This window comes from Taeniopygia guttata, chromosome 14, assembly GCF_048771995.1.
Source record: "Taeniopygia guttata chromosome 14, bTaeGut7.mat, whole genome shotgun sequence".
NCBI lineage: Eukaryota > Metazoa > Chordata > Aves > Passeriformes > Estrildidae > Taeniopygia > Taeniopygia guttata.
In genome coordinates this window covers 11,035,015-11,053,710 of record NC_133039.1, presented here as the reverse complement: position 1 = coordinate 11,053,710, position 18,696 = coordinate 11,035,015, and the positions used below count along the sequence as shown (strand labels likewise).

Sequence of the window (18,696 nt, the reverse complement as noted above, 5' to 3'; positions counted from 1 at the left end):
CCATGTCCTACAAAAGCTTCCCTGACCAAAGAGGATGAACACAGAATGACCATGCATGGAAGTGGTGCCGAGCTGGGATGGGAGATTTGGTGACATCCCTGCCTTGAACACAAAAAAAGCTCAAGGCTGGTGCCCCAGGGAGCAGAGACTGTGGGGTGATTTACCCCATCCTGCTCCCATTTGGAAATCCCCTTCCCTCCATCAGTGCGTCCCCATTTTAACTGGAGTCTGCATGAAGATTTTTGGGGTCTAGACATTCCCAAGAAACCCCAACCATTAAATTTCTGGCCAGCCTTAATCTACTGAATCACATGCCAGGTAGCTGCTTTCTTCTACTTTGTAGCATGAACGCTAGCAATCATTAAAACAATTTTAGAAGCCTTAACAGAGCATTGATTCAAGAGTTTTCCTCAGTCTCTAAAACAGAACCATTAAATCCCAAAGCAGTTTACAATTTCTTCTTACAATTAGTTTTAACTAAGATTTAACCTTTGTTTTCCCTTTCCATTCTGACAGCAACCTTTCTACCCTCAAGTGTTAGTGGAAGAAAATTATTACTGAGGCTCTAAGAAAGAGATCATTGTTGTAAAAAGATCAGCTTCACTTCACTGCTTTGAAGATGAAAGTCACTGTACTGAAAACATCCAAATGTTAGCAGACACCAAAATTAGCACTAAACAGTGTTAATTATTTAATACTACCTACATGAAGAACAACTTTCTTCAAACAAATAACAGCTGAAAATCTGTTTTGTATGGAATCTCGGGTGTCAGTCTCCAGTACCATGGAATTCTTAAAAGAATGCAGAACAGGAACTTTATAATCCTCAGTTAAGCACTCCACTGACAATTTTATCACTTTTTCTTTGTCAGCAATTTTAAGTAGCATTCTTTTCTTACTGAAAACAAAAGAAAACTTTTAAGTGACTGAGAAAGCTTTTCCTGTTTAACTATTCAGCGTTAAATAGCCAACCAGCTGTTCTGGTGCCAAACAGGCTGCCATGGGACCTCGGAACCAAGTCCCTGCCTCCCCAGGCCTATTAGTTAAGCAATCACAATCAGGAATGAAGTTATACTCTGTATTCTAGAGAAAACAGCACACAGACCCAGGCATATACAGATTTTGAGGCTAACTTGCTTTTCCAAATCCTAACACAAACACACTGAAATCCAAGAAGCAAAGAAACTGCTGTGTACTCCACAGGCACATTAGCTGTGAACAGCCAAATTCAGATCTACAAACCTGAGCAACTTGTAATACAAACAAGAATAAAGAAGAACCTACTGATACATACTGAAACACATCTAAACCAGAGATCTTTTAGAACCTCATCACAGACAGAGCTTCTTGAACCTTGTACCTCATACAGTAACATCTGCAGCCGCAAATTTCAAAACTACATGGTTTATGCAAACAACTATTTCAGAAACAGAAATTTGAAAGATGCCTTCAAGAAGGAAGACCTCTCACCTATGTAATTTTATTTTCATTTCATTTTAAAGAGCAACCAAATGGCAGGAGTGGAGGGATAATGATGCTTCTGATGGAGTTTATTGTATATGGTGGTGCTCTTGGATATTTCAGTGCCCTCAGTAATGTCCTGATGTGTCACCATCCCAAATAATTACCCAGATTCGATTTCCCTTGTAAAGGGAGACAAAACAAGTTGGTCAAAATTTTTCTCCTTTTTCTGTGGAAAACCAAGTTATTTCACATGTGGCAGCAATTATAATTAACACATTTGTCATCAGAAATTCTGAAGAGGAAATTGTATTTCACTGCTCACATGTTTGTTGCATATTTACTTTCTTACTACATATTACATTTATTTTTTGTTTCATGAGCCAAATCCTCAGACAGTATTTCAAAAGCTTTCTGGTCAACTATTCTTAGAACATAAAGGCAACAAAACAGACTTGAAAACATTTTAGGACAGTTGGCTACTGCATGTCACTCAGTGAATTACATCTTTCTTATGCTTTGCAGAACACCCTGATTGCAGAAACATATTCCCAGTCTCAATACTCTATTCTTTCTGGCAAATCTTCCCAACTGCTTCTATTTTCACTCCACTGCTAGTGCCACTCATCTGAAGCAAACTTTGAGGACTTCCAAAATTAATTACTGCCTTCCTGCTTTGCCTCTGGCTAGAAGCTGGTATAAACACCATCACCAAATTAAGCTGTATATAAAATTCCTTATTCTATTGATGATGAATGATTCTTCCTTTGTCTCAGGACAACACAAAGTCTCTCAAGTTTACTCCACACTCTGTATTTTTCTCTCTTAATAATGCAGCATTTTGTGGTCTGTGTCATCATCAGCCACTACAACCTCACACACAGCTGGGACGGAAACCCTCACTACTCGCACTTCTTCTGCTCCAGTTAGTCCAGTCACATTTCCTGCTACGACTTTTACCCCACAAATGATCTCAGTGTATATCTTTGGAGCATACAAGAGCAGATTTTTTTGATCAGTCCTCCCCACTACTGGATCCTCATTGCCTCTCTTTTTCCAGGACTTCTTTTCAGTGACTTTAGAACTGCTCACAGTTTACCTTGAAGGGGTGTGAGCACGGGATAGTGCATGGCAGTGGATCACAGGGGAGAAGAGAAAAATAAACCCAAACACAGAGGTACACCACAAACTATCTAGTATGTAATTCCTGGCACTTCCTTAGCTACAGACCTTTTTCACCCAAAAAAAATCAATTAAGAAGCCATAAGGATGTTCCTTCTTCCAGAAGCAGAGAGGACTTGAGTTAAGTGATCTTGCTGAAGAAATAGAAGTACATACAAAAAAAAAAAAAGTATCTGCAATTAATGTGCATTATTTGCAGGTTTTTCCACTAAAAAGTGACTATTTTTTTTATTCATTAAACTAACTGAAATGAAGCAGAGAGTTCCAATTTAAATGCCATTACAGTCAGGTCTGACCCAAACCTCAAACAAGCTCCAGATGTTACTGGTCAAAATCTGAATTGGAGCAGGATTTAAGAATTACTAGAGACAGTAATAATTTAATTGCAACTGTTATCCCTTCCAGAGGGGGAAACTTTTTCTCTGAAAGAAAGGAAGAGACACACTGTGCCTTTGCAATAAAGAATAAGAAGAGATATAAAAGACAATTTTTAAAAAGAAGACGATAAAATAGACAGGGACTGAAAAGAGAATGTTTACTTTAGTGGTTATTTTGCTGGAGGTTATCAGGGAGGAGAAGCTGCTCTCTGGGACACAGCGCTCAGCCCAGCCAAAGAACCAAAGCGACCCTTTCACAGAATATTCAGTTATTTTACCTACAGAAGCCAGGTGGCTACAAGTGGCAGTGCTGTGTTTATCTGGTGGTAACACAACACTGGCATACTTCAAACAGCTAACCTACACAACAGGAAATTTATCTCTGCACATGTAACAGGACAGTCTTTACCTGTTTAAGCTTGTTCACAAACCCCATCAGACACAACACACTGTCTAGATTTTTACCTAGCAGATGTACTTTTTTCCCCCCATTACATCTTTTGACCATAAAAACGTTAAAATAAACATACACTGTTAATTCATATGGCCACGCTCAGGTATTTTAATGTCTCTTGTGGATGTTTTATTCTTGATGCATTTTCAGCAAGCTTTAAGATCAAAGAAACCCCTCAAGACCAAAAAGAGAGAAACACAGACAAGGGGACAGGCTGAGTACATCTCTGTCTCATTTTGACTAGGACAATCTGGGTAAACAGATATTTCACTAAACGTCTAGATGATAATCTGTGGGATTCTGGAGACCTCAGATTTTATCAGAAAACTTCTATCAAGCTGTAGGATCTCCCCATCCTGCCCTTTCAAGGCAGGGCCCTGGGATTTAAGCCACTTGCAGCTGAATTGCAGGAGAGAGGCAATGCACCCCAAAGACCAGGCTGCACACACAGGAAGAATACCACATCTACTACTGCTGGGTTGCACAGTGCCAGACAAAAAGGTGTTCCTTCAGTGTTCTAAACACTGCAAATGCCACTCTTCTTTGAAAATTAAAGTATTTATTTCAAAGAGCTGACACAGAATAAATGACCCCAGAACAAAGAGAAACACCTTTCAATTAACTTACAGGCACCTGGCTTTAGCTTTTGCTGTTGCCATCATACCTAACACATACAGGGTTCACAGCCAAACCTGGGTTTATAACTGGGGGGAAGGGCATTTTCCTTATTTTCTGCAAATCCTATTAGAAATCAACTCCACAAATTTCTCAAGCAAACAATAAATGCACCCCCCATGCATTTGCACACGTACAGACAAACTCAAGACACTGGTTCCAAGCACTCCAGCAGAATCCTGGCATCCCTCTGCAGGTGAGGTTAAGAACCAGCATGGACTGACAAACTCCTGCTACACAACAGCACTGCCTGCACTGCATTAACTGCAAGTTACTGCAAGAACTGCTGTTCTAGGGACAATTACAATTCTTTTTTAGGAAAAAAGTCTGCTGGACGTGCAGAGTTTCCGTGAGATTTTTGTTATCCGTTTTAACAACTGTGCAATCAGATTGGCTAACAAGATACAGCTTTCACACTTTTTGTTCTGTGAAGACTAAATCAGAAACAGTAGTATTGGTAATTTATATTATTTTAGTATTACTGACACTATTATTGTAATACTTGATTTACATAAATACCTCATCTGAGATCAATGAAATGACCCTACATTTTATTTCATATACTTGGTACTTTCATGTCCTTGGTCTGGCCAGATCTTGAACAGGATCAGCAATCCAAGTGCCAGCAATGCAGTTTCTCAACATCTAACAATCAGAACCTGTGCTCACACAGGTCCTTAACCTTCATGATGCTTTATCTTCAGGGGAAAACAGAAAGAAAAGCAGGAGTTCTAGGGCATTAAGGGTTTACAGGTTTTGAGTTTTGTTCAGAAACACAGAGGATGAGTGAAAACCTCAGCAGGTACATGATGTGCACACAAGAGCTGTACCAAGAGCCAGCCACTGCTGGCTCCTGCTATCTCACTGGTGCTCTGTTAACTCTTTAAAATGGCAACATGCACTTCAATATAGCTCCAACAACTTAACTCTAATCCCTGTATTTATTGTTGCTTGGAAGAACACATTTCAAAGAGCTGTTAGAACTCTGTGGAAAGGAGAAGGTATTTCTCACCACTACAAGTGGCGTATCTACAGCAGTTTGTATTTTCTTCCAAATCTTACAACACAGAAAGTGATTAAGCAATCTGGGTAGGCCATAAATCAAATTATTCAGGTATATTCAGGTGCTGGACTACTATTAAAATTGCATCTTAAAATAGCTTTTGTTGCTGCTGCTGAAGATTACAGAGACAGCTGAAATTTCTCTGCAGATCAAGGAGGCAGCTGCATGCATTCAACCACCACAGAACTTAGTTACAGATCTTGGTGAGTGAATCAACATGGGAAAGAAAAACAGTATGGTGAGGAAAGCATTCCAGCTCCCAGAAAATTCAAGGCCACTCAACACAGCCAAGTATACAGTTATCTTCTGAATATAAGCTGAACTTCTGAAGTGAACATATACCACTAAAAATTCCATGTGAGCCGAATGCTGGCACCACTCCCTGCCTGGCAGGCAGTTAACACACCATCTTCTTTCTCCGTGGCAGCAGGAAAGGAGCAGGTATCCCTCCAGCCTCTCCTCTGCTCAGGCCCAAGGAGCACCTAGACAAGGCTGCAGCCAAGAACCGGGCATTCTTCCCAGCTGCCCACTTCTCCAGGTGCCCTTCGGAACTGGTCCAGGAGGTAGGGCACAGTTTTTCTTTTGGAAGCAGCTACTATTTTCAAAGCTTCTCCTGCCAAGGCAGCCCTTCCTGTATCTTTGGTGCACCCTCACCTGGGAAACACAGGAGCACAGAGAAGTGTCCTGGCATCCCAACAGGTTGCACAGGGGGGAGATGGCTCCCCAGGAAGGAAGTGCTGGCAGGAACAGGACTGCTATGGGCTGCAGTACCTCCCCACTGGAGAAGCAAGTTACCAAATGAATAACCCCTCCCCAAATTTCTGAGCATGATGTAGAAATCAAAATTGCACACTACCAGCAGTAGGTTTACAACACCAGTGGGTTTACAACACTAGCTTCTCACAGAAGGCAGCCGTCCATATTTAGGGTAGAAATCAACCATAATTGCTCAACAACTCCACTTTAAAAAATTTCTGACTCCAGAAAACACAAATATCTATTTACAAAGCTGTATGCTGCCAAAATTTTAAATACTTCTATTGTACACCCATCCTTTGATTTAATAAAGCATGCATCTGAGGTGGTTAATGTGCATTTCAAGGTATATTAAAAATTTTTGAGATCAAAAATTAGCATTAGCCCAGGCAATCTCTGCCAACATTTTGCTCCAGCTATGCTAACTAGACCCTGTCTAGCATTAAGCTCATCTGTTCTAAGCCAGTTTTACCTTCTTCGGGCTAACTTGTGAATGTGATGCTAATAGCAATAAGCACACTTTAAGCTGAATTCAGAATGGCAGAATTTTCATGCATCTTCTTCTGCAAACTTTCCAGATCAGGAAGCAGGTTAACTCTGAAACTCTCTGCTTCTAACACACTGCTAAAAACCGTTATTAGCCAACCATCTTCCAGAAATCAGTGTCTCCTGTATAAATTAGTACCATTACACTGGCCAGAAACCTTGGCTGATCAAACAGCTGCAGTTAACACTAACTCCAGGTCTGAATGCAAGCTGGAAATTTTCATCCCACACAAAAAGACAACTTGGACAGGAGACTAAAACCCCCACAAATAAATTTAGATAATAATTTAATGCAAATTATAATTTAATTATATATAATATTATTTAAATTTATAATTTAGATTGGGTAACTGTTTGACTTCTTAATATGCACTTGAAACAGAAAATAATAGTAACCCACTTTGTACAGATGAAAAAATTTAAGACCCTTCAGATATATCTCCAAGCTAGAAAATGCAAGAAGCTATATTAACCTACAAGGAATACTCTTGTGGGAAGAAAAGAAAAATAATAAGTAAAACAAATGAAGACATGCAGAAGCACACATGTAATAGGAACAACTTCATCCCCAGTAATGGTTTGCATCTGAACAACATTCTGTTTTTATAATGGTAAAACCATGTATCTACATCAAGAGCTCTGTAAACTTGGATTTTATACCTTTGGAACTTTGCTACAGCCCTGCAAGGCATTTCTTGGGGAAGACAGGCCCAGGTGTCCCATAAAGGGTCTTGGGTATGTTTTAAAAACAAGTTAAAGAATCCATTAATGGCTTAAGAATTTTCTCTTCCCGCTGCCTCCTCAGTACAGTTGACCCACTTGTCTGTGGGGCCAAACAATAAAGCAGACCAGTGAACTGAGCTAGGTTAAAAATAAACACAAAATAATAACGTTATTTTAAATTCAGATTTAAATCCATTCATCTCCTTATGCTCAAAGAGGCAAAAGGGAAGTACAGAGGTCAAAAAGCCCTGCTCTAGCAGACAACCTCTTCTCTATAGCAATGTTGAAGTGAACTAGACACAACGCTTCCCCTGGCTCTCAGCAGCATGTAAAAGTCATCTGATATGATGAAGTCTGATGCCCAGACCAGAATCAACCTTTCATGCAGTTTGTGCTCAATTTTGAGTTAAGCTCCTCTTTCTTGCAGGCATTATTCTCAGCTGGACTGCTGCACAGCCACCTGACACTGTACCTGCCAAAAGACTCCTTGGACGTGGGAGATCTTTGATGCCTCTGGCTCCAGAGAGCTCAAGCACACACACCTGCTAAGTGGGCTTCTGCTGGACTAATTTAAACAAAAGCCAGGTGACAATAATAATAATCTTGAACAAAATGGGCCTTCATGTGTTGAATTCAGTGCTGCTGGTACAACTTCTCCAGCAAAAGCAAGCGTTTACACATTTGGGGTAAGTAAGGCTCCCATGGCTCATGCTCAGATCTTGAGTAAGCTTTACTTCAAGAAATCACATACCACATTCTTGGATTTGACCTCAGTTTTGCTCTTCAAAGGTGGCATAAAGTACCTAAATTTTTATTCATCTTAATTATTAGTTGAAATACAGATTTACACAAACACTTCTGGGGTATGTATGATCTGAAACACAACAAACAGATAAACATACTGAGGAGAACCACTTGAGGCATGGGCTCTCACTGCACGCAGTTCATTGTAACTGCAGGATGCTGAAAGGTCTTATAGAATTAGTTGGAATGTTTTCTTAATCCAGCAGGAGAGGTCACTGCCCAATAAAGCTGAACTGTTTTTATCCCAAGTTGAAAAGCCTGAAGACAGATGCTGAGGTTCCACACACTTTTCCTTCAGTGGCAATGCCAACAGGCTCGGTCCCACCTCCACACCCCAACCTGCCCCAGAGCCAGCTCAGCCCCTGCTCAGCTGCAGGGACTGAAGAGTCCCTGGGTGACCCCTGATCTCCAGCCCAGCACAGGGGACACTGCACCCATGGCTCGTCAAAGGACACGACACAGGCACAACGAGATCCTTTCTTGTCCAACTTTCTAATTACTTTCCCATTAATCTGTGCTAGAATCAAAATCAAGAGGGTTTCCCCAGCAGAGCTCTGCTGATAAGCAAAGGAGCTACACAGCTTTCCCTCCTTCAGAGGGAAGCCACAAGAATCCTTTCCAGTAAGGACCACATCCTTCCCACCCCAGCCCTCTCTCCTAGGTTGGGTAATACACTCCAGGGCACAGGTATTAGGTCAAAGCATGAGCCTGATGAACAAAAGAAGTTGAAAAAACAATACAAATCTGCTGAGGACAAGGAAATGTTTTAAAATCAATATAGAACTGAAGCAATATATTTGAAGGAAAAAAAACATTTATTATAAAATTCTGTGGTTAAGCTTTCAGAACTACTTTTAAAGAAATTATTAGTCAGTTTTTAATTCTGGCAGATCTGGGGTTGATTTTACTGTTGCTTATTTTTAATTCCTCAGCCATAAGGACACTTTTAGGAAGAAGAAGAAGAAAAAAATAAAAAGAAAAAAAAAATCCAACACTTAAGCTTATGGTTACCTTTGTAGCATGACAGAAATACTACAAAGTGTTATATTAGTTTTTAAGGGGACTGGTTTTTTGATGCAGAGTGCAAGAAGTATTTGAAGCAGTCAGACTGAAATAGAGGAGGTGAAAGCCACAGAGGAAAAATGAGAAAGAGAGGAAAGCAGATGAAGACCATGAAACACCACTACTCTAATTGCTATTAGCAGGGAGAGTTTTGCATGTGCCTTGTTACCCACTATTTAATTCATATAATATACAGACATATTTGAGTTATCGCTGTGTTACACTTCTGATAGCTTCTCCTATTCTCTAGAATTAGGTTCACCCCTTGATATTATTAAGCAACTAACACTTAACCAGATGAAGAATTCTTTAGAAGAGGTCAGTTCCTTGTTATTCCCAAGGTAGAAGGAAAACTAACTAATCCTTAGCTTGATCTAACAAACAATAGAAGGTTCACACAGACTCTGCTTAAGCAAATTTCCTTATACAACAAGTACACCTCACATTGTCTTAGGATCTGAAGCCTGTATACCCACACAGCAGCATGTGAGTGTCCAGTCAGCTCCATCTGTAACAGAAGCAAAGTAACCATTTATCTAACTGGAAGAATTAAGATATGCTCTGAAGGAAAACTTGTGCCTAAAAATTGTTATGTGATTGCAGGTACCAGAAATACCTGGTTATAAGTAACTGAGACATATTTCACAGTTACTGAGCAGCAAAGAGGCAGCTGCATCAAGAGCACTGTCTGGGTTTGTGAGCAGGAAGGGAGAATCCAAGTTCTGCCCCACCTCCAAATGAAGTGATCTCGGGTCTTGAAAAAAACCAAAGATGATGCAGAAATCACCATGGCTCTGTACTAGGATTCAGAATTCCACTCTAAGACAATATGCGTTTTTAGATTGGAGGGGAAGGAAAAAAATAATAAAAAGAAAAGAAAATGTTCACTCCTCAAACATTTCTTAATGTCTTCTTTTCTAGCAATTAGAGACCGTCAAGACTAAAAAATGCAACAGGTTACTATCCAAAAACTGCATACTACTAAAGAGCACAGTCATACAGGGGGCTGAGGCAGAATGGTAGGACCAGATCCATAATGGCCCCTTATCACAGCTGATGAGCAAAACAGCAATGCACAGAAACACAGATCCCAGGCACAGGGTGGCCAGCCTTTAGACCCTAATACCTGCACACTGGACTGCTGGTATACAAGCCTCTGCCACAACCATGTCCAGCACAGCGGGAGAACTGCAGAACACGGGCAAATTCAAAGCTCCTACCCAAAAGTCCTCCTCCTCTGCTGAGGGACACAGGCTCAGCTGCACATGGGAGCAACAAGAGGGGGTGGCACAGGTGCCCCAGTGCCTGGACAGGGTGCCTTCCTCCCACAACAATGTGTTGGATGAATATTGGGACGTCTGTTTCTCTTCTTAGAAATGTAATTTTTCCCTCCTTAAATACCATATACTAAAATAGAAAACATCATTTATTGCCTTATCTACTAAAGATAGATGTAATGTCTGTACCTTTTTAATTCACTGTCTACATATTTTATGAAACCAATTTACAAAACTAATGCTTGATCTATTTATCAGAAAGATTATTAACCCCCTAAGTTGTATTTGGACTTTAAAGCCATCATCAAGTTTTAACAGGTACTCTCACACTTTTCCAAAATCTCCACCAAAGTTCTGCTGAACAGTATCAGGAATATCAGAAAACTCACTGAAACGTATGGGGAGGAAAATCTCTGTTGTGGGAATACACAACCATTCCTTTATTCAAACATAGCAGAAATTCATCAATTGTTGCAGTAGGGTAACATCACATTTAGAACGCTAATCCAGAACTGTCCTTAAACCTTTACCAAAACACACATGCACAGCTGGAGATGCCATATTCTTAGAAAACATCCTTACACTGAGCCTTGTGAAATCATCAGATGATCAAGATTAGAGTTCAGTGAACACCAATGATACTCCTACACATCCTTTGCTATTTACACTAGGAAAAGGAGAATTATGAAAAATGACCTTAATAATTTTCACAGATTTCTCCATTTAAATCAAGTTCTACTAAAGTGCATTAAATCACTTAACACACAACATATAAAGCTCCAAGTTCTGTTTCCCAGCAATTTTATGTTTCATATCAAAGAGATGGGACTATATTAAAAAAACTCATCACCTCTCCTAGGCTTCAAAATACTGCAGTACTGCTAAAAAAAAAAATCTATTTTGAACTTTCTCCTCATACGACATCCCAGCTCACTATCCACATCATCTTCCTCTGGCTTGCAATATGCTTTGGAGTGCCAGCCGAGGGGCTGGTTCTGGTGCAGAAAAGCTGGTGGTGTTCAGGACAGCTGGAAAACTGTCTAGATCCATACACCAGCACATATGCAAGAACAGGCTGAGGGAACAGTGTTTTTTCTTCCCCAAGTTAAGCAGGATGCTCCTGGCACACCTTCTCTGAGTGGCATCACTCTGAAGCTCACTTTACAGCTGCAGTCAGGGAGAACTCAGGTTTGCAGACAGTGAACATCCTGTTCTCCTGAGACATTTGATAGTACAGAGCATGATGGTTTTGTTTAAATCTTCACTATTATATGGGTCAGGAATGACTTATTTTTGTAATGTTTCAAACAGCTGCCAAACAGCAGTTAAAAACACTGAGTTATGCTGTATTGATTACAGCATGGAATTTAAAATTTCTCAAAAATTATCACTTAATCTCCGTATTTTTAATATTATTCGCCTAACAAATATGTCCATGCTGTTACACTGGACAAACTGTGATATTCTAGATCATATCAAATCCAATATAAAACAGTTTTCAAATGTATTTTTTAAATTCTGAAGAAAACCCCCAAGATTCTCACACACTACAGTAAGATTAACACTGTCTTCCCCAAAATGGAAATAGCACAGTATTTTCAAAATCCATCTACTGATTTTCAGAAGCCTAATCATTTCTAGTGTACAAAATCTCAGCCTTCTAGAGAATCTAGGCAAATCAAAGTCAAAATAAGACACTATTTCCAAGCTAACCATTCTTCATTTTGCTGGCTAGTCATTCAAACCCTATTCAATGTTTCTAAACTTAAAGAAATAGTTTTACTACAATCAGCAAGGCAAGATGAAAAATAAATGGATTAGCAGAAATGTTAAAATGTTGCAGTCTAAGCCTGCAACAATATGCACAGATTATGCTACAGCCATCACCACTTATTAGGTGCACTTTTGCTCTTTTTGCTATTATATGAAATTAAAATGCTATAACCACTGCAGCAAAATAATTAAGAGTGACCAAGGGAAATGTTTCAGAAAACAACACTATATATTTAATAACCTGACAAATAAGATAGCCCATCTCCAGCCCCCCTTCTACATGTCAGAACTCTTTTTAGTAACTGTTAACCTTGTTTCTGGTAATGTCAAATCAGTATGTAGCAGATTTTGAATATATTAATACACATATGTATTTCAAGGGAAAAAGCATACTTGTGATGGATTACTGATAACTTGCATTGCAAGCCACCCAGTATTTTACTCCTTCACAATCAACAGCCCTAAGCCTTACAGCCCCAAGATACAAAGTCAAACTAAAGCAACTGATCTGAGGCACCTCAAAGCACAAACTAACGCAAACAATGCCCTATTTTAAATTTATTAACATTCAAGAAGAATTGGATGCTTCACAAGCTTTAAACCAGTTCATTTTCACCCTTACCCCAAATATCAGATGATGTCATGCAAGATGTACTGGTTAAACTGGTTTAACTGCTACAGGCTGGATGCACTGTTTAGATTTTCTTGTGATAAATTACTTTGCAGCAAATGAAACTGATTCAGTTAGTTTTAAACAACTATCTTCACCTTCTTTTTTAAAGTCGTTTGGGCTCTTATTGCTTCTCACACAACTTGACAGCATGCTACTTTACTTTGTTTAACTCCCTAGGCACAACGGGGTGCAGTTTTTACCACTTCCGAATTCAGTCAACAGCATGGAACAACTGGAGTGCTCTAAGGAAGTCTGAGATACAGAGCTCATCCTCAGGAGTGTAGGATCTACACTTCCCTCTGAAGCTTGCACACATTTTCCACTATTTCCACTTTTTCAGAGTTTACTAAATCTGACAACTTACTGAGAGCCCAGTTTATGGAGAATGCACAGAAGGAACTCCAGACAACAGCCTGCACTCTTCAGAAGCCACCAAGGCCATTTTCCTGGCTGGCATGAAGTGCCTACTTGAGAATGATCCAATGCACATCTTCTCCCAAGGCCAAGCAAGCTGTTTCCAGAGCTACCAAACATGATTATTGCAAGTAAGAGGCCAGGCCTGGTTCTTTGCTCTAGGTATAACCCCAAAATTAACTTAATTTTGCTTGTTGTCCACTGCATCAGTATTTTTATATTCCCTCGCTTGACCATCATCTAGTTCATGGAAAACGCTGGAGAGGGGAAGGGGCAGGAAGAAACATAACAAGCAGATACCCACAGCTGTATAATGAAATTAGTCTGGATATCCTCCTCTCAAACACACAGCCACACTTTAGCACCACCTGGCTAAAAGCAACATTGAAGACAGCAAATGAGTGAAGGGAAAATAGGGATACAGGCTTCAGGAGGAAGGTAGAGAAACAAGCAGAAAAAGAAGTGAACACGGGTTTATATATGCAAATGATATTAAATTGCCAGGAATTGAGAATACTAATGAGGACAAAATATGAGAGGGAAGCAAGCATTCAGAAGTCAGGCAAAAGTAAGTATTTCAGACCAGTATTCCACAGCGGGTCTGAAATCTAGCAAATTCTGTCAGTAATGAGCAAAACAGGAATGAGCAAAGAGCACAAACTTTCAGCTGCATGGATACAGGAAAATAGTGTGATTTTAAACTTTTCACATACACCCCAGGTTTTTCCTGGGGTTTTTTTGTACATGTGTTGCATCATTTCACCTGAAATTCAAGTCTCAATTTTAAATTGCCCAAAGTAAGGGAAAACTTAAAACATGGCATTGCCTGAGAGGCTGCAGAACTGACACAAGGACAGAACACAAGCGTGCAACCTGAACTATCAGTCACTGCATGTTCCCTGCCTCTGATACTGTGTTGTTAAGCCTGTGCTGGCTACTTCAGGAAAGAAACTTCCCTAATGAGAAACACACGTACCTATGGAATTACGGGCAGAGGCTGAACCTACAAAAAACCAGATTCCAATTATAAACAAGGGAAATCTACAGTTATTAAGCTGCAAATGAGACTTTTCATGAAAGAACTCTATGCAACATGTAAATGTAGATTTGTACTAAGCCGAGTTCTTTGAAGCTCACGCATTTGTGAAAAGATGTTACAGAGGAAGCATATATAAAGTATCAGACTTGGATTCAATTACACTTTATAGAGCAACTCACTAGCAAAGCTAAAGCCCCGATTCTTTGTATGATAAAGCAAACTACATACCCTACTTACAGTACAAAAAAACTATTATTTATTTCTTCCACTAAATTTATTTAGCATACAAATAAACTCTTCAAAATTTCCACAGGATAATTTACTAATCACCACCCCAAACTGTTAATTTATCTAACACCCAGGCACCAACGGCTCATCTGCACACTCCCACTCTGTTTCGGCCCAAAGGCAGCCAAGGCAGCCAGAATCACATGCTCTTATGCAGCACTGAATAAATGAGGGGTGCACACAGAATCCAGGAGCAGTGACAGAATTTGGCCAGGTAACTGTTGGCATCAATGCTACCTCAAGCTGCTCTTCTTGTTCCTTCCCGCCCCAATGCCCTCACCACATTCACACAATGCTAAATGGGACTGTGAAGTGAACCCAATTAACAACATGAACTGCATCTTAACACCCCACTTTCTGTTTGTAATAGTCCCAGGGAGGTGCAGGAGCCCAGCCACTGGTATGGCACATAAGGGGACAACCAGAAGCAGCCAAGATTGCTGTCCAAATGTCTCCTTGGCTTTGGAAGTAGCTGCCTGCAGCTACAGGGACACAACCCCTACTGCGCTCTGAAATTTAAAGTTTCTCTGTCCACATATCACTACTGCCATGCCCAAGTAAGGCTAAAGCTGATTACTAACACCCACGGGTAACAGGATAAATGCACAGAGGGGTGACAGGTAACACAGCATTGCAGCGAGAACTGCAAGCAGGTGAGGCTGCACCACCCTGGTGCTGCTGAGCGCGTACCTGGCCCTTACTGCAGCTGGCACTGCTGCTTTCCTCCGTCATGCAGAAATTAAGTTTTCTGTCTAAAGCATCTTCATCCCTTATGAAGTCCAAAAGCCCTGTCCAGCAGTACTTTCATTTGCACAGAGTGTCCATAAGGTCATCAAGGAAGAGTAAATTAGGCATAAGGGAAAGGGGAGGGGAAAAGATAGGGACATGAGAGCAAACACTCAAAATACCATATCTGATTCAACCCTGAAGAGTTCAATCCCACACATTGACTACTACATCTGAAATTGTTACTTCACTCTTTAAAAATTGTTCATTTAGTGTAGCTGTACACAGACTAAGCAAACCTTCAAGTAATTTCAAATCAAGATATGCAATTTTCCACTGTGCATTCTTCACATGCCTCCTAAATCTAATGTGATCACTCACTGAAGAATGGCATGCAATACTGCTCTGTGCATGTTAAAATTAAGCTAACTACATGTTATTAAGCCTTTTCCTCACTGCTTGAAAACATCTCTACAGAAAGCACTAACACCCATATATTAAGATGACAAACATTGTTTTACACATTAAATTAATATCTACCTATGATGTCAACTTTTATTAAAAGTTAGCAATAATCTGATCTCTGCAGTCCAGTAAAATTAATATGTTTCTCTAAGAAAAATAAAGTATAGGAAAAAAACTCCACTGGCTAAACTTGTCTGGTTTTGTTTTTACATAAATGGATAGTTCTGTAAAGTCTCAAAAATTACCAAATTTGTCGTAGCAGTTAGAATCAGCTATGTGTGGTCTAATAGAGTTCAAATAGATTTCTGAGACAATGTGTCACTATGTTGACATGTGTAGAGACTCTTTCCTCCAATGGAGGTGGCCAGCAGCATGATTTTCCCAACCATCAGTGATTTCTGCATGTATTCTGGACTCCAGTATTCCCAGTGGCAGGGGGGGGCAATCCAGAGAAGTTCAGGACACCCTTAAACTGCATAAAAATGTCCAGCATGTCACAGTGAGCCCAGCATGGTAGAGCATCCAGACCACAAAATTCAAAATAAACACAGTAAACACAGTCAATATTCTAAAAGACTTAAAAAGGAGAAAACACAGATTACTTATGACTGTCAAACAATCTGATAGAAACTGTAACCCACAAGATGCTAATACTTGTATGTATACAAATAGGAGGTATATTTTGAATCAACTCCTTTTACTTATTTGTCCCATTTGTATAGAAACATCACTCTGGAGATTTTACTAAAATAGAACTGAAGAGTAACTTAGTTAATAAATTCTAGCCATTATTGTATAAAACAGACAGCTATGTTTTAAAAAGCCAGGTTTTATGTAATGACCTTCTAATACGGAAATGTAACCTCACAGTCACTGTGACAAACTTCCACTGAAACACCTTCCCTCCTCCCAATTTCAATGCCTATTATTTAGCAGAAAGATGCATGTACTAAGTTGACTGTCCTGTTTCCAAGCAAAATATCTTCTGCTGGCTAGTATTTATGTCATTCTTGACTAAAACGGCTGAATGAGAATTGTCATCTTCACAGCCAGGCGCTCTAAACGATATTTAGATAGTTGGAGGTTTTGACCTCCAAGTCAATCGGTACGAGTAGCTAGCTCACTGTAGCCGTCCTTCCTTTGGGAACGAAACCCCGCCGCACATTTGCCCAAAATAATTTTACAGCGTTGAATTCAGATGGACGGTGTTGTCCAGAGGAGAGGAGGGCGTGCAAAAACAACACCACCACAATACAAAAAAGAGAAAGAAAAAAAAAAAAAAAAAAAAAAAAAAAAGGCCCCGCTAAAGGCACCGCTGGAGACTACACCGGACGGGGGTAGGGAACATGCAAACGTAGTGCCTCCTTTATGGAGCCAGCGCAACTGCATGACGGTGCAGGATGCGGGCCGCGGGCTGTGCAGGCGCTACACATGGCCAGCGCTGCCCGCCGACCCGCGCAGGCCCGGCCGGCAGCGGGTTCTGTAAATAACCCTCGGAGGAGGGTTAATTAAAAATGGCGAGCAGCGTAGCTGCCTGCATACAATGAGCGGCCGGGCAGGGCAGGGCTGCAGCCCCCCGCCCGCCCCGCCGGGGAGCCCCGCGACAGCCGCGTCCCCTTCGCCCGCCCCAGGCAAAACCCTGCCCCAGAATCGCGGCAACTTCTTTGCCCGGACCCCCGTGCCCCCTCCACGCCCGGCGGGAAGCTCCGATGGTCCGGGGGCGCGGGGCTCCTTTTGTAGCGGCGCTTCCCCCGCGCCCTCCCCCTCCCGCGATGCAAATTCCTGCGGAGCCCCCCGGGCCGTCCCCCCCGGCCCCGCACCGCAACTTTCCCCGGCGTTCCCCCGCAGCCCCGCCGAGCAGCGCGCCCCGCAGGAGCGGCCCGAGCAGAGCGTGTTTACCGCGGAGAGCGGCCCAGGATCCCCGAGGGGACGCGGCGGCGGGGGAGCCCTGGAGCGGGGCAGAGGGGCGAGGGGGAAACTCTCCGCGGAGTTGAGGGCGCGGGCCCTGCCCGGCTTTACCTTCCATCTCCATGTCCTCGGGCTCGCTCAGCTGCTGCTCCCCGGGCTTCTGGTGCTGCTGCTGCTGCTGATGGTGGTTCATGTCGGGCTGGGGCTGGGGCTCGGCGGCGGCGGGCTGGGCCTTTCCCGCGGGGGGCTGCGGGCCTGTGTCGGGAGGAGAAGGGGCGGAGGAGCGGCGGGGCCTCGGCAGCGGCCGGGACTGGGCGCCCGGCTCGGGGGGCTGCGGCGGGGCTCCGGCGAGTAGGGAGCGGGGCGCCGGCGGAGGCAGCGAGACGCGCACGTATTTACTCGCTATTCGCCCAATCTCGGCGGCGGCACCCGGTCGGGGAAAAGGGGCTGGGAGGAGGGTCCGGCCGGGGGCGGCGGCTTCCCCGGGGGCCGGAGGGGAGGGGACCGGGAGGGGGGGACGGGAGACCCGGAGTCAGGGCCCGGCGGCGCCCGGCGCTTCCCCTTCCCCCGGCGAGGTGTCCGCGGCGCTGCGAAGTCGGGGAGGCGCCGCGGGGCCCCTGCCGTGCCCTCCCGCCCCCCCCGGCGCCCCGGCACCGCCGCTGGCCGACGCCCGGCTCGCCGCTCCCGGCCCGCGGGCCGCCCCCGTCGCCCGAGCCCCGGCGCGCTGCTGCCGCTCCGCCGCCGCCAGCGCTCTGTGCCTCAAAATGGCGGCTGCGGTAACGCCGTGAAATGTCACATCCGCATGAGGGGGAACAGCCCCGCAGCCGGGGAGGGAGGGAGCGAGCGGGAGAGGGAGGGGAACAGCGCCGCGGCCGCCGCCGCCGCCCCAGGAGGCCGAGAGGGGCGGGGACGGGGGCTGGCCGGCGCTGCCGCCGCGGCCTCCCCGCCGGGCCGCCGCCACCTGCGCGGGGAGCGCCGCGGCCGCGGCTCTGCGCTGCCCGCCGGGCCCTTGGCGACCGCCGCGGCCGAG

The 18,696-nt window shown here is 43.1% G+C and overlaps 1 protein-coding gene across 2 annotated transcripts in view; it reads right to left on the bottom strand.

Annotated features, from left to right (window-relative positions):
* The window catches only part of USP7 (ubiquitin specific peptidase 7), a 70,853-nt gene extending 52,649 nt beyond the window's left edge, over window positions 1-18,204 (bottom strand). The window contains exon 1 of one of the 2 annotated variants that reach the window (XM_030285236.4): window positions 17,778-18,204. In XM_030285236.4, coding sequence (XP_030141096.1) covers window positions 17,778-17,859 — 82 coding nt within the window. In that variant the 5' untranslated portion in view covers window positions 17,860-18,204. The remainder of the gene's footprint in view (window positions 1-17,777) is intronic. The other variant, XM_002196927.7, reaches the window with a different exon arrangement.
* Between the last annotated feature and the right edge of the window lie 492 nt (window positions 18,205-18,696).